This window comes from Schistosoma mansoni, assembly GCF_000237925.1.
Source record: "Schistosoma mansoni, WGS project CABG00000000 data, chromosome 2 unplaced supercontig 0108, strain Puerto Rico, whole genome shotgun sequence".
Lineage (NCBI taxonomy): Eukaryota > Metazoa > Platyhelminthes > Trematoda > Strigeidida > Schistosomatidae > Schistosoma > Schistosoma mansoni.
The window spans coordinates 774,786-798,557 of NW_017385999.1; the positions used below are offsets into that span (position 1 = coordinate 774,786).

General features: G+C 35.2%; 1 protein-coding gene across 1 annotated transcript in view; it reads right to left on the reverse strand.

The window, feature by feature from the left end:
- Positions 1 to 23,772, reverse strand: part of Smp_140420 (5'-3' exoribonuclease, putative) — a gene marked incomplete at both ends in the record, with an annotated part of 54,133 nt that overhangs the window by 23,377 nt on the left and 6,984 nt on the right. The window contains 12 exons of the mRNA XM_018791628.1: positions 2,522 to 2,700; positions 2,752 to 2,803; positions 4,743 to 4,841; positions 5,860 to 6,541; positions 8,784 to 8,962; positions 10,077 to 10,379; positions 11,516 to 12,144; positions 12,891 to 13,089; positions 14,245 to 14,312; positions 15,190 to 15,358; positions 16,019 to 16,106; positions 17,762 to 17,819. Coding sequence (XP_018645234.1) covers positions 2,522 to 2,700; positions 2,752 to 2,803; positions 4,743 to 4,841; positions 5,860 to 6,541; positions 8,784 to 8,962; positions 10,077 to 10,379; positions 11,516 to 12,144; positions 12,891 to 13,089; positions 14,245 to 14,312; positions 15,190 to 15,358; positions 16,019 to 16,106; positions 17,762 to 17,819 — 2,705 coding nt within the window. The remainder of the gene's footprint in view (positions 1 to 2,521; positions 2,701 to 2,751; positions 2,804 to 4,742; positions 4,842 to 5,859; positions 6,542 to 8,783; positions 8,963 to 10,076; positions 10,380 to 11,515; positions 12,145 to 12,890; positions 13,090 to 14,244; positions 14,313 to 15,189; positions 15,359 to 16,018; positions 16,107 to 17,761; positions 17,820 to 23,772) is intronic.

A 23,772-nucleotide genomic window follows, 5' to 3' on the forward strand; every position in this document is an offset into this window, starting at 1 on the left:
GTTCCTGGAGGCAGTCTGCATCTCAGATGCTGAGACTGGAAAAGCACGAACAGCAGTTGTCAGGTAACAATGTGCGTGGTCTTCTGTCCAAAGGAAGGCATCTTCCTCGACCGTAGGACGTTCATTAATGAGTCGTGACAGGGCGTCTGCCTGACCAAAATGTTGGGTGTGCCGATACTGAATGTCAAAGTCATAACCCAAAAGTATCAAGGCCCATCGCTGGAGACGATTTGCAGAGAGGACTGGCACACCGGATTTTGAACCAAAAATTGTGCATGAAATGCTTACTACTAACAAAGTAAGACGTTTGTTAATGAACGTTTTACAGTCCTTGGATGACAATTTGAAATAAGTTCAGCGAGACGAAAGAATATCCTGCATAATTGGGATCAAATTTATACAAGACGTCGTAAAACAAGAATACGCAGTAAGAAAAAGGAGACGAGATAGAATGTGTTTATTATTAAAATGTAGATGACGTAATATTGACTATTAAAATGACAATTGATTCAAACATCAACTGACAATAAAGAAAGGAGGGTAATAACTGTGGTACAAAAATAACATTAGTTAATACTAGACAATCTATAAAGGTGTCCACAAACTAATCGATTGTATGATAATGAGCAGACAAACTAAATTGACCTCTCTCAGTCTGGTTATATTCTGCAGTAGGTCACAAAAATGGACTATTTTATTATTACTAAAAATTTATATTTCTATTGAGTGAAAAACAAAACGAAATTGTTTTAAATAACGTTTCACTATTTATTGCTAATAGTTTCATCGAAATACGAGTAAACTAGAGATTTACAAAAATCTCAGCTGATATACAGTAAATCGATGAAACTTCTTTCATATGAAATATTTCTGCGTTGTCGAATGAATGAATGAATTAAAAAGACAGCAGACAGGTGAAAATTATTAGATTCGATAAGTGCATGAATCGTAAAAACAGTATGCAATTATGTGATGAAAAATTCCTGATACATTTGTGTTGTACATATGGAGCAAATACACCACATTTTTCGGATTAACCCCGTCTTCTAATTGTTCTATCAACATTTATGTTGATCGAACTAGTTGGTGAGAGGATGATGATGGTAACAGGTTGAGATTTCGTCTTATCTCCTTGTTCCTATTCAGACAATCTACACTCCATTCTAAATGACATGCTTTACCTTAGAGACATTGTTATGTCTGATTTGTATGTGATGACAATAAATGTAGTTCATATTTTTGGAGTACTATTCCCGTCACGTTCAAAGTTATTGTTAAATTTGTGGACATTTTTAGGATAGTTATTTATTTTAAAGCTTCCGGCTATTTTCGTTAATTTCGCTTTTCGTTTTCGTTTATTATCAATGTGTGCGCCCTTCCTAGAACATTTGAAACAATCGATATCATTGAGTTGATGAGGTGCTAAGATTTGAAATCCAAATATTTGTTTGAGTATATTTTCGTCCTGAAAACAGTCATATTAAAATACCCATTTTCTTTTTATCTAACTAGGGAATCAAGAAATGAGAATTCACCACTCTGAGATTCAAACTATTTTATTTGAACTTTTGGAAACCTAAATATGAATAAAGAACCATTTTAACTGATGGGTCGTACAGCTTATTTAATTTATCTACTATTATGTAGATGAACTTTTACAGTGTACGCATGTGAATAAGGGTTTGTAATAGTAGCAAAGGAACTCAGACTATTGATTACAGATCTGTGGATAAGGAATAGATTTGATATAAGTGATATCTAATGAAATTTATCTAAAATAGCATTTAAACGAATAGAACAATCAATTGAGAAACGATAACGAAAACAATGTCATGTTGTTTTGTCACTTGGACTATCACAAAAATAATAAGACTATTTTATTTAATGATGCGTCTATGGGAGTATCTGACAAGCTGAGCAAAGAAGAAATGTGTTTAGTCGGAATCATTACGCATCACGATTGTATAGTAATTCGGATGCAAATGTAGATAGGTGGTAATAAATAATTACATTTTCAGTTTGCCGTAATTCATCGCATACATGTACACAAAGTGTAGTCACTATTATCCTGCTAATAGAATATTCTACTCATTCTACCGTCTCCCCTTAATATTTGAGTATAAGGAAACCACTGGGTACATCGGAGCACAGACTGAATGAGTAATGTCACACAGTATTTGGTAACAGATAACATCGTGAATGAATACTGTCATGCGAAAAGAATTTGATTTGGAAACATATAAGTGATAAAAACTATTTGGGCTAATAATAAAAGTACAAAACATTTGTATCAAGTTTCAAAAGCAGATAACTACACGAATATTTAAACAAAAAACATATTTAAAGGATTGAAAGGAATAACCCGACAGCCAACAATCAATTATCTAAGTACCTAGGTTTAAATTTGACAATGTTAACACAGTATTCACCAGAAATAAGATGTATGAACTAAATAAGAACAGTACAATACGCAAATTTCTATTTTAGAAAAAAATAGAACACATTCAAAGAAAAATATTACTTGGGCACCAGAACGGTTCCGTTTCAAGTTTAAGCCAATATTAGCAAATGATTTTTGTCCACATTTTTTCTTTTCAATATTATTTTCCCCATTGTTATCAGGTATTGTTTCAGAGTATTGATTATGTTTACCAATAATTTCATTATTATCTCCAGATGATGAACAAGATTCAAAAGTAACTTCAACCATCAAACTGCCAGTAAATCGATTTACTACAAATACTGGAACACTTAATTGATCTGCAACCATGATATTTGTATAAAAATTATCATGTTCCCATTCCTAAATATAAATGCAAAATTTATGAAAATAATTGTTTCTTACATACAAGACTTTCTATTAAAATACACAATTGATTTCGAGAAGTAATTTGTTTGACTGACAAACCAATACCTTTTACGGAAAAAAACTAAATGACACAATCTTGAGTACTAAAAAAAAGCCTAAAGTTAAACGAAGTTGAGTCAGAAAATAAGAAGTATATGTATAGAATACTATTCCCATTTCTTCTACTAGGAAAACAATTAGCCTATATAATGAACTTCGATGTCATAGCATTTATATTAGATGTCAGATAGAACTACTTGATAATAACGTAATAGTTAGGTTATAAATGTTTTATACAATGAGATAATGAACCAATCAACGTTAAACCACCATCGAAAACCTGGAAGCACTGTATGGTCGCAGCATGAGAATCCTCAGCAGAGTGTATTTATGAACCAGAGCGCAAACATCTAACCTTTAAATCACTGAGCTTGTATCGAATGGTGTTATTTGTTTTCCAATTTAAAATACACATAAAGAACACTACTAATGCACATATTGACCAGACAAATAATTTATTTGAACTACGGAGTTTTGCTAAAGATTATTGTTGATTACAGAAGAAGGAACTATCACAATTTAGAAGATTCTCTCCTGAAATTTTAGTGTAAACACCAAACCTCCATTGGTCAGTTGTCAACATAAAACCTAGCATGAGAACGCATCGATCCAAGTTATCCAAATTACTACAAAGGGAGAGTAAGAAAAATGGCAAGTGTAATGGAAATTTGAAAATAAAACAAGTAAATAAGAAGCAAACGAGAATTTAGCCAAGCGAAAGTTTGTAACTAAAAAGTATCAAATAATACAGTGTATGTGCCAGTGAACAACAAAAATCTTGAAACCATTTTTTATTTGAATAAACTATATAAACAAGATAGCTATATAATCGGCATCACAATAGGGAACCTGGTAAAATTGTTAGAATACAAGGAGAGAGTAAACTATACTAACGATTGCAAAACCTTCAACTAGCATATTCGTGAGGGTAGATTTGAAATTTGACAAAACGACATCTCACAATACATCGGTTCCAAGTTGATGGAAGACAATGAAGAGGAAATTGTATTTTTGAAAACCTCAGCGATTGAACATAAAATAAATTTAACGTTACCCTCATGTTCTTCAAGGGGAAATAATTAAACATCAAAACTGTCGAATATAACATGATTCACAAATTAACTGTGTACCAAACAACTAATCTAATTATGCTATTAAAGCTGAATGTGAACCTTTTATAGTGTGGGTGTGAGTCATTTGATGTAAAATGAAAGGAAATTGTGTTGGGATAAGAAATATATTAAAGCGTGACAGATCTAACATCAGAAAAAATCACTGACTATATATTGCCGTTGATGAAATTAGACATTGTGATAATTTAATAAATCAAACTTGTTACAGGATGAATAGAATAAGAACAAACGGTATTAGAAACAGGGGTTGAATACAGTAACGAGGTCATCCCTAGAAGCTTAGAGACAAATTGTGATAGATTGAATTGAAAAAGTTCATACAGAGAAGTTGTAACTTGAAATAATGTTGAAAAATTCAATCTGATTAAAAGCCCTACAAATTTTTAAGTAGTGGATTGCTAAATAAACATCAACCGCTTCTTTACTGTGCAACAAACGTGGAATAAATACAGAGCGATAACATGGTACATTAAATTTAAGTTCTCGATGAATAAAAACGTCAACTAATCACGTTAAGAATCAAAAGTATCAGATTGACTGACTTTATACTAAAATGAAATTAGCGAAAAGATATTTTCAGAAAAGTAAAAAGTTCTAATTTTAGTTTTTATGATCACGTCTCGTTGTTATGCAACGATAATATAAGTAGTGATCTCATTTACAAGATAATAGCTTTCTTATATAACTGCAATTATACTTACTTCGACCTGACTACAAAATTCCATTAAGTCAGTTGATGACGAGACATCAGGATAAAAACGTACCATAACTTTACCTTTCTTCTGATCAACTGCAATAACCTAAAAATATAGAAAACATAAAGCAGTAGAGAGAATATAGAGCTTTGTCATATTAATAGATTAGTTGAAAATGAGGTTTTATGGAGATTGGTTTTAATTTATGGATGATATCTGTCAAAGATATTTGCACCTTCGTCACAGGATATGAAGATAGTGGTTTCAATCGTTGGGGAGATCATGGATGTACGATTCTTTGGGGTATCATACATGGACGGAATAACTGTTCAGATCTTGATTTTCACTGACACCGAAGCTGAATTTAGTCTGAGATGAACAGAACTAACATGTAGTGGATTATACGTTTACAGGATCAATCTCTTTAATATCTTAACAACTAAATGTGACAATTAAATGAAATGTGAATAACCAAAAAACACCTCAGCAGTGACAGAGGATTTATTCGTGAGAGCTATTTCACGTATAGTCTAACATCCCAAAAATAACAGTGACTCCGAAAATTAAAATTCTTTAAAAAACCAACAATAATGCAAAACCAATAAGAACGGAAATGTTCAACATAGTGAATCCAACATTAAAAGCCAAGAACTCGTTAAATACCTTAGATGCAATAGAAATGTTACACAATTTAACAAAAATAAAATTTACATATAATTCATCACTCACTGTAAACAGAATAAAGTATATATGTAATGGTTTGAATTATCCTGATATCTACTTGTGTAATAATGGATATATCGAGGCGATTTGCACAGGATACCCATATACCAACCAAAACTGATAGAAGTCCAGTCAAAACATCAACATCGGAATGATCCAAACCATTTTAGAATGAATCAAAATAAAGTAGACTTAAATTTGTATTACTTATTATTTGCTATTAATAAGAACACACTGACCAGGACATAAAAAATGTACTGATTTAGTGTGTTATGAAGTATTACAGGAAGTAAACAACATACTGACAAATAATCATAAACTGCTCTAGTTTATTTATATTATATAACAATATAATGATATAAAAATTATGTAAGATTGTATAAAACTATAAATAACTCACTTCACCGACTGATCCATAACTTTCTTTGGCTAAACTAAACACTATTTTACCAGGATGGAATATTGTATGGAGTGAAATTGTTTTATTATAACCCCAGTCAACTTCAACACATCCAATCGATGGTGGTGGAGGTATACCAGGTAATAGGACACCTAATAAGTCTAGATTCAAACCATCCGATAGACCATAAGCAGGTTCTATACTCAATGAAGGTTTCTCGATAAGTGTTTTACGTTTTTTATCTCGTTTCCCGGATAAGTCAGTCACATTTTCTGATTGAATAAATGAAGATGCAAATGCTGCATTAGACAATTCTAAGTCATCACCATTTTGAGCACGCGAACGAACAAAATTCGGTATAAGGGTAAAACTATTCGAATCATTTGCTTTTACAGGTACTACGGACCAACCATCTAATGGACGAGAAAAAACCAGAACTGACGATGGTATTAAATTAGCATGAACATCTAGCTCATCATTGTCATTATCACTCTTGTCATCAAATAAAATTGCTCGACGTTTTTCGAAGTGGCGTTTTAAACCTGACAGTTGACTATTTATCCAATCCAATTCATGATTATTGTCTTCAGACGATAAAAGTGGACGATAACGCAGGGATTCGGAGGGTAAATCGCTTGAAGGTTTGATTATCGGTTCTACATTAAAATCCACTAGTTCCCAGCTAATTTTTAAAAAATTTTAAAATAAATACATTTTAGTGGAAATAAATTTCTACGATTCGCACATACTGATAACAACAAAGAATACAATACATATGATTATAAGTTGAGATTTTAGTAAACTTGTTAGATTATATAACAAACAAAGAGGAATGTGGATTGAAAATGGAAGACACTGAAGGAAATAAATTTCATTTACCGATATGTACGGTTTATGTGCCAAGCTTAGCAATATAAAGTTTTGGCTAGGTCATATTAATCGTTACACCTAACAAAGACGAATGCATCATTCAATATTACCGACCAGTTTGTAAAAATGTAGACACTTGACAGTTTTCGCATGAATATTATTAATGCAGGTCCAAAAGAAACCGAAATTATTAGTGTATATGATACGAAAAAATCTATTTTGAAGCCGATTACTCAGTATCGCTAGATCTTACCGACTTTCTTAAATTATTCCGTTTCTATAGTTGAGATCATGAGTCAATTGAAGCTAGACCACCATGGAAAACCTGGAAGCATTGGACGACCGTTTCCTTCTATTGTGGGGCTCAGTAGTGCGCATCCACGACCCCGCCTCACGAGATTCGAACCCAGGACATATCAGGCTCGCGCGCGAGCGCTTAACCTCTAGACCACCGAGCCGGCCCCCAACGGTGTTGTCTAACTTCAACCGATCCACGAAATTGAGCGACAGATCCACCATTGTCTTCAGTGAGTTACTATCTCACGACAGACGTGGTTGAACTCCACTGGTCACTGCTTCTCACTAGAACTACCGGAAATACCTCTTGAAGTCAGTCACAAGTGAGCATATGTTGATCAATTTAAGAAGGGGTTTTGTGGATATTATAGTAATTTCAGTAGTTGAGACCATGAAAAAACCTGAATATTAAATTTCGATAAGTTTAATTGTTCTATTAAATATAGTAGTCGCACAATTTGACAGAGATGAATTATCTCAAACTACATATACAGTATCTTAGATATTATTACTAATGTCTTATGGCTTTTAGGAATATGTGTGGCTCACAGACACGCAAAATCTCTACGATTCATATCATCAAAGCTAAGAGACAGCTTCATAGAAGGAAACAATCAAAACACCAACCACAAGAATATTTATCAAACGAAGTAACCACTCTCTACATCTTCATCCGTGTAAACATTAGCTAACTGTCAAACATCAAAATATATCTCCACTCATGTGAATCCATGTGGATAAATATGAACATAACTTCAAATGACTAAACATCTAAAATGTTAGACAAGGAAGCCTGAAGGAGACCAGAGATATTTTACAGATCTGAAACTGAACAGTTCACCAGACACATTGAAGTAAATTCCATATAACAACCACAGAGAAAGATAATAACATAGTTAGTGATCAGATCATGGAAAACAAAAGCCAAAATAAATTTCCAGATAGTGCAGATACCGTAATTACAGAAAAAAAAACCAAATAAATCTCACATCATCCGAACGAGTCAAACTTTGTTTATGGGAAGATTTTAACAGATCAATCCGTTTTGAATTTCATCCAGACGATGAAGCCCAAACAGTCTCAATTGAAAGCAATAAATTCGACTCGGTAACGATGTTGAAGATCACGGGTGAAAGTATGATTTTCATCAGATACTGCAAGGTTAACAGTACCAGGCACATCATTAATTTCTCCTGCTTCGGTTAAATTAAAACACAGCTTCATCGAACTGTCGGTATCTGACCAACTATGAGAGATATACAGTTCTCAATTCCATGTCATCTCTGTGAAAGGAGAACAGCAAGTGTTGTGAAGAGTAGGAACTTGAAGTACTTAAAATTAGTTAGATACTCGGTGATGTTGGTCATCAGACCTTCTGGTGAGAACTGATAGTTTATTGATATTGGTTTATATAAGATCGTGTCTTTGACACTTTGCATGTAGGAAAGATACAAAAAAGGATGTCCTTCAATACGCATACTCCACTTAGAGTAGGTCTTACAACTCCAATATGACGTCGATAACACTTCACACAAACTATCTACCTATGTCGGAATTTCGGACGGTTAACTTACCCGCCTACAAGAAATAAACACCACATTTGCTATAAGATCATAAACAGATTAATGAGCAGTTCTGGAAACAACAGTTTTGTCACATAAAAATAGTTAAATTTCACAAGAACTAACGAAATTCAATGTAAAATTAACTAAGATCATAATTATATTAATGTGAAAGTGTATATTGCACATTCTTACATTTCGCCAGTGCTCATCAATCGAACAGGCATCACTGTAGCACAGAATGGCCAACGAACACGAATAGGACGCCCAAGAATACTTTCAGCTAACTGACCAAGGCTATCATATTTTGAAAATTCCGGATGGGGTTTCATTGTTAACGCCATACTGTCTAATTTACTAGGGCGTTCAAAAACCTAGTTTCAATACACAGAAATAATAAACAAGTGCTAATTTGTGTGAGATCGAATGGAAACATGTAAGTAAATAACGAGCTTCAAACGTTTATTTTTTTCACAGGTACGTTAGAATAAATACGATGATTTATGTGACAAGGCTTGTTTCAGACTAGGCCCACAGAACGATCGGCAAACTCATAGGCATTTTAGGACTCCAGTATACGTGTATTCAACAAGCAATGTGACTCAAATTCTACTGACGATAACTCTCATTCCACAAACGTTAACATTTAATATCAGTCAGACAATGGCTGAAACTGACTCAAAGTACATATGTACTTGATTACCTATTTAGAGATTTTCCACTGTATATAAATTGATCCACTCTGTATTGGCATTCGACTATGGAGTAGTGAAGGATTTACAAATCAAACTACAGCGCTAAATAACAAAACCACCGAGTTGTCCAAAATAACACAAACACCAAACTAGAAACAGTTTGTACCGAAAAACGCAACATAAGGGTAGACTGTTATAGGAGTTGGTAACTGCCAATGATATTTACCAGAATTGTCAATTTCGCGCATTCCGATTATATCTTCGTCACATATATCCTAAAAGAAACTAAATTTATTCACAAATTGCCCAGGGATTGATTCCCTTTCTCGAGAGCTCACTCATCGACATGGAGTGCATAGTTGACAATCAAATTTAATGAAGAGGCTGACAAAAAACATAGCCTTCTGAACGTTTTGAGTAAAAATACAATCATATGTGGGATACGTTTCGCACCCTCTAGAATGCAAAATTGCTTCACAAATGGTCTGCGTCATCACCAAGACTGATCATGGGGAGTACAATAGTTGTGTGTGGAAAACATTTATCTTAGAAGGCTCGTCAATACTAGTGGATTGATATCTGATAAATCTCTAACACTTATTCAGGAAGCTCGCCTACTTTTGGCCGGCTTGTGTCACTTGTGAAGTAGACGAGATGTTGATCTATCCATTACAGAATGAGTGACAACGGTCACTCACATAATAATAATCCAAATAGATTTTTAAATATATATATATATATATATATATATATATAGAGAGAGAGAGAGAGAGAGACTGGAAAAATGTCTTACATAAACTGGTATCCTTTGAATTTTATGGGTAAACGGTAGTCTCGATAAACTTGGAAAATCGTCAACAACAGATCTAGTGATTGAAGCATAAAACTGACTTAATTCTGATTCACCACAATTAACAGATTTACGATAAAAATCATGATTAATTAATTCTACGGGAGATTTCACACGTCCGATTGGACAAGCACGATAAAACAAATGGGATTTATGTTGATTGCGTTGTTTTTCTTGTTCAGTTAGTTTAGTATCTCCATCCTTCATTGCATTTATGAGAAGTTGCTGATCCAAAAACGGAATTAGCTGTGAATATACGTACAGAACAACAACAAAATAGGTTGAATTATGAAATAATTTATTGGTATAAAGCATAAAACTTGGACAAGTTAACAAATGAACTGGGAACTTGTTCATATGACATGAAACTATGAATGTTTGGTAGCTTGACTAAGAAATTCACAAACAAAACTATGGGACAACTTATCTAGGCATTGGTGTATACTGAAGTCAAATGAAGGGTTTCGATTGCCAAAAACTCAGGAACGACCAAGGATCAAGGCAAAAATGAATTAATAATTCATATTTATGCAAAAGGTGAGTGGCTTTTCTGAACACTTGCATACACTTGGTTTACCTGGAATGGGTTATAGATATATCTGTTCAGTCTAATCAACGGATTTGCAATGTACATAATACATTTTTAAAAACATTTAGATTAGTTCGGAACTGCAAACCAAAGCCATCAAGTGACGAAACAAAACCAAATGCAAACTAATGCAAATTAGTTGATTAGTAGTTCAGTTTTGCTGATATTTATTGGTTACTAATTTATTAAACATATCAGTTTATTGCTAGTATTTATTGAATGAGATCTCAATGTGAAAAACCTCGTACGTAAATAGTAATTCTGTATGCTTAAAATTTCGAACACTTTTTATTCAAGTAATTCCAATCAACGATTTGATACATTCCTAGCAAAACGGTAACACTGGCGTTATGCTGATGCAATCCCAGCTGAACAAAAAGGTTTTCGTTTATAATGTATTAAATTGTTTATTGAGGTGAGTCATTTATCTAAAAATAACAGACAACCTTCAGAAAAATTTGTCAGAAGCTTATTAGTTAGCTTAAAAGAAAAAAGAATTCAACACATCATTTTTCCAAACCTTACACAAATTTATTTAGAAGTTTTATCAGTAATTCGATACCCTTACTGATGTAATCATGGATTCAGGAAAAAACAAGACGCATGCATATTTACTCAGTGTTAATAAACATACCACTACAGCCTCCCATGATGCTATTTTCCCATTGATATCAGTTTCGAATTCTTTAGGAAAGAATTCAGCTAATGGAGAAGATGGAGAAGTCATTAATTCCCAGTAAGGTGCTGGAACTATATAAGCTGAATCAGATGGTAATATCATTAATTGTTGAACAAACGGTAAAACTGGTTGTGAATTTGTTTGGAAGTTTGTCCAAGACAATTTAATACCATTGAAATTTTGACAATTTTCAAATTTTTTTGTATATAAAATAAGATCATGCACAAATGGTGCATAATGATAAGCATAGAAAAAATCCCAATCAGCCACATTTAGAAAGTAATAATTCAATATCCATTGTAACATTCGGATATAATCTTGAATTAAAGACATTAATGTAGAGTTTTCGCCGAGATCACCTGACATCTCATCGAGTTGTATACCAAGTTTCGATGAATAATAATCACGTCGATGCATTTTATAAACTAATAAATCTTCATCTAGATCTGTATCACTTTCAACATAGGTGACATTCTCGTCTTCTACTTCCTCTTCTGTTTCATCATCAATATTATCCTCATGATCATGATTATCGTCCATTGTGTTATATGCATTATTATGGGAAATCCGATTAGACAGATCACTTTTATTACATAACTGCTTGACTTTATCATCATGTGTCCTCAATGAAACAACAACACCTTCTTCCATTAATTCGGCGGCTTCATCTAACATAACATTATCATATTGACAACCAGATTGAGGCACGAATAAATCTATTAAATCAGTCAGTTGACCGAAATCTACAAAATAAGAATACCAAGATAAATGTTGTAGAAGTAGTTCAGTGGTATACTATATTGCAAACTAGACCAAAGATAAGATCATTTAACTTTCTGTGTAACAAAGTTTGTTCATTCTAACGTGTTCGTTAATTAGTGATATTGAAAATACCGTTAGTCGGGAGAGAAAAAACTTTGATTGGAGCCAATTTAGAAAGGCAAAGTTTCAACGAAGAATGTTTTCGCTTTTGTATCTATAAAGTGAATTGTTGAATTCAGATTTGTTTTTTGTTTTACATACAGCGTTCCTTAATAGATGAAAACAGATTCGAATGAATCGTTGTAAATTTACACGCATTTCCTATAATAGATAAGTGAGTAGATGGAAAGAGAAAACTTTAGAGACTGTCTTCTAGTGAACTAGCTGATATATTTTCAATGCATACTTATCAAATAATTCATTTACGGTAGTATATCAAGTATATCAAGTCTACGCCAATAACAACGTCGTTACACATTTAATCAACAGGTCACTGTAGCGAAATAAGCAGAAACTTTAGCGAACATGATTATAAGGCATTTAGTTTGACTAATTTCTTAAGCAGTAACACAACTGTCTAAATTAACCGAGTTTTACGATTATTTAAAAGCTATGAAAATCATTGATACGAACCCCTCGGTTTCAGCAAAACCAGTAGTGATAAATTAATAATGATGTCTTCCATTCAGAGTGCTGTTAAAAAAAGCAACAAAATCACAACACGTACCATCTTTCCTATCTAATAAACTACTTTTATTCATTTCGGGGAAACGTTTCCCTGTTGAACTGGGAGGTTTATGGGATGGCATCTCATTATCCTCAGATGACAAACCGAGTTTTTCTAGTTCATTTGCCATACGAGCACCTTGTTTTCCTCGCATCCAACGGAAAGCTGCTTCACGTTCTTCGAACCAATCACGCTCAAACTGAAAAGTGATAAAAACTAATCTACTATAGGAAGAATACATTTTTCTGTAAACAAAATAGCTTTATTGTTCTATAACATACAGATCAAATTGACCAAACACTTCAGAAAAAACCAAGCCTACGCTACATGCTTTTCACATACCATGTTAGCATAAACTGGATCATAAATTTTTATTCACATGGAAATATAAACCACCGGAAAATAGTTGGGATTCAAGGTTATTAGGTAGTTTAGGGAATAGTGCAGTACGAAAGCACTCTTTATATACAGAAAATTAAAATGAAGTATGAAGGTGTAGTTAACTGGTGGAGTAGCTGTGTTCATAGAATTGTGGAAAGTTCGGTGTAGATGGTTTTAGTGAAACTAATTCCGCTATTCGCTTACAAAAACCTGTCTTTCTGAAGTGGAAACATTCTACAATTTTTACAATTTGATTGGTTACCGTTGTCCCTGTGATATTGTTTGAATTTTGCAAGGATAGTGTTGAGGTGATCCAGAAAATTTCCCAAAATACATAAGAAAGGCTCAGGAAACTCTAAGAAAGATTTTATCCAATCGGTGTTCAATAGAAGTTTTCCCAGAAACATCACAAAAGTGAAAAGTAACGCACAGAATTTCTGATTAGCTGATTACTATACTGCTACTATGTTTAGTAGCATTCCAGAATTTTCGGGAAAACCGAAGGACTTTTAAAATACTATGAAAACCCTATATTTGTTGTACATGAATGAACCTTTGGAGTAGAGTGCTTCCCGCATATTTTGCGCCTTTTCTCTCGTGTTCAAGTTGCTGTGTAGATTTAGCTTGAGGATTACGAGAATAGCGTTCGATTAGCAATACTTATCAGATAGTGCTAACAGGTAGTAAGATAAACATTTAATTCCGTATGATAGCAATTGTCAATCATTGAATGACTTCATTCCACTACACCAGACTTTCGTATTTTGAATACAAATTACGTAAACCGTGCACAAATAATTGATTTCTAGTTTCTATGGTTATGACCGCTAGTAAATCAAATAAAAAGGCAATTTTGTCTTAAACTATTACAGGGAACCATATTAATGCAGTATTTTAAAAATGAATATATATATATATATATATATATATATTGCATTTTAAAATAATGTAAATTAATAGGAAAATTACTAACCTGAGAAAGTTCTTCCAGATACTTATGAAATCGTGGAAGATTTAAATATCCTAACTCCACAAGGTAACCTATTGTTAAAGACATATTCGAAAATAATACCGATGATAGGAAGCTAATTTACACAGAAAAAGTAATATCAAATGGTAGGAAACAAGCTAAATAAATGTTTCTTTTGTTACAACTTCAAATATTCTACGAATAGAAATCATTTCTATGGCTTAGCTATTAGTGAAAACAAACGTTTATCTTAATAGCTAACTTACTAGTTCACATATAGAGTAGTGCTATTATGCTACCAATATATACTTTCAATTTCATTAATCTTTTTAGCCAACTTTAGCCAATTATGCCTAATAGGCCCTACTCACTGTATACATATGTAGCCAGTAATTAATATTTTCTTTTTTGAAAATTCCACACAGTACTCTTAATATACTATTTAATTAAGAATGTTTAACTACATCACTAAAACGATAATAATAAAATTACTGAAGTGTTTGAAAACTTTTAGCTATTTCTTTATTCAAAAATAATAATATATGAAATCACATTATCAAGCCAATGAATTGTATTATAAATTTCAGATAATATGGGTTTGTTACTCCTTGAAGATTATTACAAAAATCTATATTCCTCCCAAAAAAATGAGTATTTCTACTAGATTTTAACTTAAGACCAACGGGAAAATTTTCTGACAAGTTTTATCGTTAGGAGGACAAACTCTTAACGGTAGTACGTTTAGTGTAAGACATGTTCGAATATCCTGATCGGTCTATTTTTAATCAATGGAAGCTAGTAAACAAATATAAAAATGTAAGTTTCTCCAGCAACTTTCAGATGAATCTTTTGAACTCTGAACATTTTGTAAAAGGGCTTGTTCTTAATCAGCTGATTAAAGGATTGACAATAAATAAAGATAATGTGAATAGGTTAAGTAAAACTTACCGTCCAATTTCGGTAATACAACTTGATATGTATCCCAGACAGTTAACAAAGACTCCGCATGTATATGCAAATTAGGTATGTGAGGTATGAAATCATTTCCCAATAGAAAGGCCATAAAAACCCAATCATCAATCAGGCGTTCCAAATCATAAGGAAACGGCAATGTCTTCTGCATTAGAAATGAATTATTTAGACGAAAAGAATGTTGTTAATCATAAAATTTTCGAAATATTTGATTTAAATTGATATTTCCAGTAATTGAGATATCAAAACATTTTTAACAGAACAATAAAATTAGTTTAAATAAACGTTAAGAAATAGTTAAACAAAAATTTTACCAATAAAAAAGCTTTTTATATCATGAGCTAAATTAATTTGTAACTGATAAATGTGGACGGTCTAAGAAGATATTGTTTGAACATGTTCTATGAAAAGTATGAAATACATATAGATAAATGTTTGACTACAATATCTAAATGTACTTTTCATGTACATTTTAACAGGGGAGTTTTGAAGTGTTTAAGTGTAATTCTACTATTTGAAGTAGGCACTTGTATTGTACAGGACAACAATAAAATCTTCACAATTAAACTATCCCGCCCAGCGAACATATTACCGGCACTACCACTAAAAGTTGTCCACTTGATTTACGATTCTTCATCATACATATTATACATGCATACAACAACGCATATTCCATGTTATTTTATTTCGTAAAGAATCCGTTGACGATCGGATCGATACACAAATTCTTCCTAATTTAAGCAGTCAGTCAATCGCAGTCGACTTATATCTCTAAAACTTAAAACAGAAAAGACTAATTACCAACCTTCAATTCTGTAAATTCCAAATCAATATACTCCCGAAGAACTGACAGGTAAGTAATACAAAAAGGCTTATTATCAGCCGAACAATTCCTATTAAAGTTAAAAAACAAAAACAAATTCAAAGTAAAAACAGAGGAAGGAGGCGAAAAAATTATTTTCAATTGGTTTTTCATCATGGGTGTACACTTATATATATATATATATATATATATATATATATATATATACAGAGAGAGAGAAAGGAACAATAATAATATATCAATCAGGTGATGTGGCTCGTATATTTCATTATTATTTTTAAACATATAAGTGTAAAACCACGATGAAAAACTAATCGAAAGAACATATTTCTTCGATCTATGCTTCATTTTACTCAATACCTGAATGGGAACTTTCACAATAATGTGAACCAAGAAACTGGTTTTAACAAAACAGTCAGTCCTAAAATTGAATAATCTGAAATAAATATAAATCCAACTGAGTTGGGATACCTCATATTACCAAAGCTAACTTCAACAGTTCTAATCACTTTTGTGTTCATTTTGGTCCTAATAAACCCCTTCGATAACTACAGAAGACTGTATATTATCGAAATAACCAACAGTATGACATATGATATGACTAGTACTCAGACATCAAGGTGATATGTAGCTAGTAATCCACGAAGTGGCTAAAAAATCGAATGAAACGCTCCAAATGCTACTGATGGCTAGAGACCTTGAATGCCATGGCTCAAGATCGTTTGTAGTGGCGAAGGTGCATCCGCTCATCGAATTCTCCCAAATTCTAATCTTTTGAATTCTTCATGTCCCTTTTTTCTTTTCCAAATTTAATTCACTGGATTATCCTCCTTGGATAACATTTTTAAACCCTAATCTTTCCGATTACTGCTTATACTCTTACTACCTCTACCACTGTGGGATTTGATTCGACGACTGAATCTCTGTGCTAATGTTGTATAACAACTCGAACCGATGTAAGTACGTACGAAGTTCTACATTGTGACTGACTGACTGTGAAGAACTAGTTTGACAAAAAGACCATTTAACTTAGTGTTAGTAAATAACCTTTTTCACTAAAAAGAGGCTACAAACACTTCTTTAAATAGTAAGTTTTCTTAAGGGTAGTGAAACAGTTTGTATATATCTGACTTCAGGGATTTTGGTTGATTACATCAAGCCGTCAGAGCAAAATTTGAATAAATACCCATAGAAACTTAAAAACAGATGCATTTTGGTCACTGTAAACAACCTTTAGTTATGTCATATTACGTTTTCAAACAACTCTTTTAAGAGTTCAGATTAGCTTTTACAAATCATGGATTAGTGTCTTGTCTCAATGAAAAGAATCTGAAGTTTATCAAACCTCAGGTTTCCTAACGCTAGGACAACTTTATGTCATGTATGTTCAAATCAGATCAATAAAACGTTTAGAATGGTTATTGATCGCAACTCATTTACCTGGGATTATACACTCAAAATCGGCTATCACATGGAAACTGTTGCATATGGATGGAGTTTGTTTGTTCAACTGACTTTGGATTGAACACTATTTTCATAACTGAAACTTAAAACGATACATTAGTCTACATGTGATAACTGAATTACGACTATTAGGATGTCAAGATAAGCTCTTGACAGACAGGAAACCTGAATCGATATGAAACTAAGTATAATGTCTTAATATAAGATTTTCGTAAGTTTAGTGAAGAACGGAATAATTACAGAAGTATAGTAGAAACTTACTGGGCTTTAACAACGTTCTCACGCAAGATACAAATGTTGATTTCATGAGTTGTCAAACCTAAAAATATCTAAATGGAGAAACAAAAGAATGCTAATGAATGAGATGTTAATCAGATTAAATTAAAAACGCTCAAAGAGAAAAGGGAAAGGCAGTGGTTGTAGGTAATACAAGACAGCTTTTCAGACTGATAAAACAAACTGGAATTAAGAAGTTAAGTGTAAGTGAAACGATCTCGGAAAAAGACAAAATTCTTATTTGCCCTCAGCCTAGAAGTTTAGAACGATGAGTGAAACACAGCAGTTCAGCTGGCCTTCAGAAACTCTACATCTACCCACCATTCATAAACAGCCTAAATGGAACATTGAAGTAGGCCCCCCGACCCTACCTGAAGTTCAAAAAGCTATAGCTAATCTGAAACGAGGAAGAGCAGCTGGTCTAGATAGATTGGCTCCGGTGGTCTTTAAGTATGGTGGTCCAGTTTTAGCGATTACACTGACTAATATTTTAGCTAAAATCTGGTAACTCAATGTAATCCCAATGTAATCGCAATAACTGATTGTCCTAATAAATAAAAAGCGGTCAAAATCATCCTGTGATAACCATAGAGGGATTAACTTGACTAATATGGCATCTAAAATACTAGCCTCAATAATTATTGGGCACCCAACTAAGACTCGTGAATTGCAAACACGAGAAAATCAGACTGGCTTCAGATCTGGTCGTGACCGCATCGACCACATATTCACTATACGTCAGGTTTTAGAACACAGGCATGCTTATCGGCGCCCGACAATGGTAGATTTTCTTGACTTAAAAGTAGCATTTGGCTATGTAGACCGAGAGGCTGTGTCAGTGTCTGTCACTGAAAGGTGTACCGCAGAAGTACATAAACCTTGTGAGGGCTTTTACTCGAATACTACCAGTCGAGTGAGAGCTTATGGCGAACTGTCATCTGATTTTACAACCTCAAGTGGTGTCCGACAAGGCTATCAACTATCCCCATTTCCGTTCAACTTCACCATAGACCTACTGCCGGAAATAACACTCTCGTCGACTGAATTTTCAGGAATTGATCTACCGGGAGGTCCACTTATCGACTTAGAATACGCAGATGACATAGTCCTGTTTGGTGAAGACGCTGACAAAATGCAGAGTCTTCTGTTAGAACTGAGTAATAATTCCAGGATGTTTGGGATGCGTTCCTCCCCCACTAATTGTAAATTGTTACTCCAGGACTGGCTTGCGTCAACACCTGAACTAAGGATAGGGAGTGAAGTAGTCGAACGCGTCGACAACTTCGCCTATCTTGGAAGTCTGATCAGCCCTAATGGATTGGAATCTAACAAAATCGCAGCACGGATTCAAAAACCTCGTTCGGCTTTTGCCAACCTACGTCACCTATGGCGAAGACGAGATATCCGTCTATCAATTAAGGGACGAGTATACTGCACAGCAGTTCGTTCTGTTCTATTCTACGACTGCGAAACGTGGCCATTAAGAGTAGAATATACTCGTAAGTTATTAGTAATTGATCATAGATGTTTTAGAACTATTGCCAGCATTTTCCTGAATCACTGGGTAGATAATAGTGAGGTCAGAAGCACGCTAATAAGAAATAATTATAAATCAGTTGGTGAGGTTGTGAATCTTCATCGACTGAGATGGTTGGGCCACGTGTTACGTATGCCTGAACACCGATTACCACGACGCGCAATGCTGACCAGTGTTGGAGACGGTGGGAAGAAAGTTAGGGGCGACCGAGCCGAAACGTAGCATCAGTCCTTGAAGTCAATAACTTCTAGTCTGAGCCATGTTGATAGATGCAGACTACTTGGTTGCGGTCCGCGTGACCATCGTAACCAATGGTTGGAGACTCTGGGTGAAATGGCTCAGAATCGATCACAATGGTGAAGGTGTATACACTCTTTATCTTCCTTTAAACAGTGAGATTAAGATTGTTTTATACCTTTTACCTCTACAAAATAATTATTTCTCCCTGTGTTATATCCGCATATGCAATCCTTTTTTATAAATCACTACCGTTGAACTACTATGATTTCGGTGTTCATCTTGTTGTGCTAATGAGGTACGGCAACTTGGACCGATGCACATGTGTGCCTGGTCCTATGTTCTAGCTAACTGACTGATTGATTGACAAGGAGAACAACTATATAGCATGTCGTTTTACTAGTAAGTTAATCAATGGTCTGAAATATACTCTCAAATGGTATGACGTCATCTATAGCTTGTTTGAAACTTCTAGTGTTCGAGAATTCACCTAAAACTCCAAAAAGTGATATCAATAATCTCCTAACGGGAAAGATGACTACATACTTGGTGAACACTCGGCAAAATACTTGATAAAATCCTTCCTATGCTCGAATGGTTAGATTTAGGTTTGAAAGCACTGTTTATTAATCTGGTTCAAAAAATGTGTTTACTAGCGATACTTAAATACATTTTTTTCATGTACTGCCCAATGACAGTAAATCACAGTGAATCTGATTGAGGGTGTCCCGACAGTAGCAGCTACCATAACTTAGTGGTGGGGCTTACCTATAGTGATGAGTTAACCGAGCTATATTGGCTGGAACACATCGTACTAGGACCTACCATGCCAGGCGAGTTGGTTGGGGAACGGTGAAACTAAAAGCAAAAATATAAGATCCGAAGGCGAAATCGTACTGCTGACTGTAAAGGGTTGTGACAGCAGTAGGGTGTTTCCTTCAAACAACGATAGGAAAGGGCTTGATAAGATCAACCGCAATATGTTACTCGTCACCTTACCTCTCGGATTTCCGTCTTCGATAGAAAGGACTTTTGAAAACCTATCACAAAAAGGTCGTGTACGACCGACCTCAAGAAGTTGTTCCTTGGGCTCTGCGGTTACGCTCCCAGGTCGCTAAGATCACCACTAATTCAGTTTATCTTTCGTGTATCTTAAGAAGTATTCTTCCACGGTGAAAGCAAAACAGGCTATCAAACTGGATTCCAATAGACAGTCGCTTGTGCGCTGTCTGACTAAACAGAACAGTTACTTACTTACTTACTTACTTACGCCTGTTACTCCCAATGGAGTATAGGCCGCCGACCAGCATTCTCCAACCCACTCTGTCCTGGGCCTTCTTTTCTAGTTCTATCCAGTTTTTGTTCATTCTTCTCATGTCTGTCTCTATTTCTCGGCGTAATGTGTTCTTTGGTCTTCCTCTTCTCCTTTGGCCTTCAGGATTCCATGTGAGGGCTTGTCTTGTGACGCGATTGGGTGATTTCCTCAAAGTATGTCCTATCCACTTCCAGAGCCTCTTCCTGATTTCTTCTTCCGCTGGAATCTGGTTTGTTCTCTCCCACAGTACGCTGTTGCTAATAGTTTCTAGCTAACAGATCCGAAGTATTTTGCATAGACAACTGTTAATCAACACCTGTATCTTCTGGATGATGGCTTTCGTAGTTCTCCAAGTTTCCGCTACGTACAGTAGAACTCTCTAGACATTTGTATTGAAAATTCTGACTTTGGCGTTGGTTTACAATTGTTTTGAGTTCCAGAGGTTCTTCGATTGTAGATATGCTGCTCTTACTTTACCGATCCGCACCTTCACATCTGCTTTCTGTTCATCAATGATGCTGCCCAGATATTAAAAGGTTTCCACATTCTCCAAAGCTTCTCCGTCAAGTGTAATTCGATTGGTGCATGTTGTATTGTATCGGAGAGTCTTGCTTTTCCCTTTGTGTATATTGAGACCTACTGCTACTGAGGCTGCTGCTACACTGGTCGTCTTCTGCATTTGTTGTTGCGTGTGCGATAGAAGAGCCAGATCATCTGCGAAGTCTGGATCGTCCAGCTGTATCCTATCTGTCCAATGTATCCCATGCTTCCATTCAGATGTTGACGTCTTCATAATCCAGTCGATCACCAGGAGAAAGAGAAAAAGTGAGAGTAGGCAACCTTGTCTTACACCAGTCTTTACCTTGAACGAGTCGGTGAGTTGTCCTCCATGCACGACTTTGCAGTTTAGTCCATCATAGGAATTCCATATGATATTGACTAACTTCTCAGGGACGCCGTAGTGTCGAAGAAGCCTCCATAGTGTTGTCCTGTTCACACTATCAAATGCTTTCTCATAGTCAATGAAGTTGATGTAGAGTGATGAATTCCATTCAGTTGATTGTTCCACAATGATACGTAGAGTTGCGATTTGGTCTGCACACGATCGATCCTTACGAAATCCAGCATGTTGGTCTCGAAGTTAGGCGTCTACGGAGTCCTTCATCCTGTTCAACAATACCCTGTTGAAGACTTTTCCTGGTATTGAGAGAAGAGTGATGCCTCTGTAGTTAACACACTTACTGAGATCGCCTTTCTTTGGTATCTTGATAAGAAGTCCTCCTTTCCAGTCTGTTGGTACTTGTTCTTCATCCCAAATCTTACTGAAAAGAATGTGGAGTTTCTTCGCAGTTGCTGCTACATCTGCTTTCAGTGCCTCTGCCGGGTTGTTGTCTGGTCCCGCTGCTTTCCCGATCTTTATTTGTCTGATGGCCATGCTGATCTCTTCAATTGTTGGTGGGCCAACATCGATTGGGAGGTCTGTGGGCGCTGCTTCGATGTTGGGTGGGTTCAGTGGAGCTGGTCGATTCAAGAGTTCTTTAAAGTGTTCTACCCACCTGTTTCGTTGTTCTTCAATGTCGGTGATTATTTTGCCTTCCTTGCTTTTCACCGGTCTTTCTGGCTTACGGTAATTTCCAGCAAGTTTCTTGGTTGTATCATACAGTTGTCTCATGTTTCCTTCTCTTGCAGCCTTTTCCGCTGTCATTGCTAAGTCTTCCACATATTTACGTTTGTCGGTTCTGATGCTCCTCTTCACTTACTTGTTTGCTTCTGTGTTTTCGGCTTGTGCCTTGGCTTTTTCTGCTCTTGTTCGGCTGGTATTGATTGCTTCCTTCTTGTTCCTCCTTTCTTCAATCTTATCCAGTGTACCAGAGGTGATCCATTCCTTGTGGTGGTGCTTCTTGTAGCCCAGAACCTTCTGACATGTTGAAACGTTTGCCTCTTTGATACCTTTCCAGTTGCTCTGCATAGTAGTTTCCTCTCCATTGAGTAAATCATGAAAGGCCTGGAACCTGTTGCTGAGGGCTATCTTGAATTTGTTGAGTTTGTCAGTATCTCGAAGAAAGGCCGTATTAAACTTTGGTGCTGTTGTCCGCGCCTTTGTTGAGTGCTTCTTAAGTTTTAGTTTCATCTTGGCGACCAGTGAATGATGATCTGATGCTATATCAGCTCCCCTCCTGGTTCTCAAATCCTCCATCGTCCTCATGAACTTTTTCTTGATGCAGATATGGTCGATTTGATTCCTTGTAGTGTGATCCGGTGAAATCCAAGTGGCTTTGTGTGTTTTTGTGTGAGAATATGATGCCAGTTTATTGAAGGCACATAGGTTTGCAAATCTCTCCCCATTCTCGTTTTTTTATCCCAGTCCATGACGCCTTCATATTCGGTGTCGTCCATTCTAACCTTGGCATTTAGGTCTCTCATCAGAATGGTCAAGTCTTTTGTTGGGCATTTCTCGATGATTGACTGCAGCCTATCGTAGGATTGATGTTTAACGTCTTCATTGTAGTCATTGGTAGGCGCATAGCATTGGATGACGTTCATTCTAATGCCCTCTTTCTTTGTTTTGAAGGAGGCTTTGATGATCCTTGGCCCATGAGATTCCCAACCAATAAGTGCATTTTGTGCTTTTCTGGACAGCATCAATGCCACTCCTTGTGTATTTGGGGCATTTTACTCTTCATGACCAGTGTATAACAGAAGTTCCCCTGAAGATAGTTGTTGTCCAACCTGCGTCCAATGCGTTTCACTGATTCCAAGCACCTCCAGGTTGTATTTTCTCATTTCTGCAGTAATTTGGAAAACTCTTCCTGTCTTCCACATTGTCCGGACATTCCATGTACCTATAAAAATTGTCGTTCTGGTTGTAAGAAGGTGTATCGGCCTCATGACTTTCGAAGGAACTCG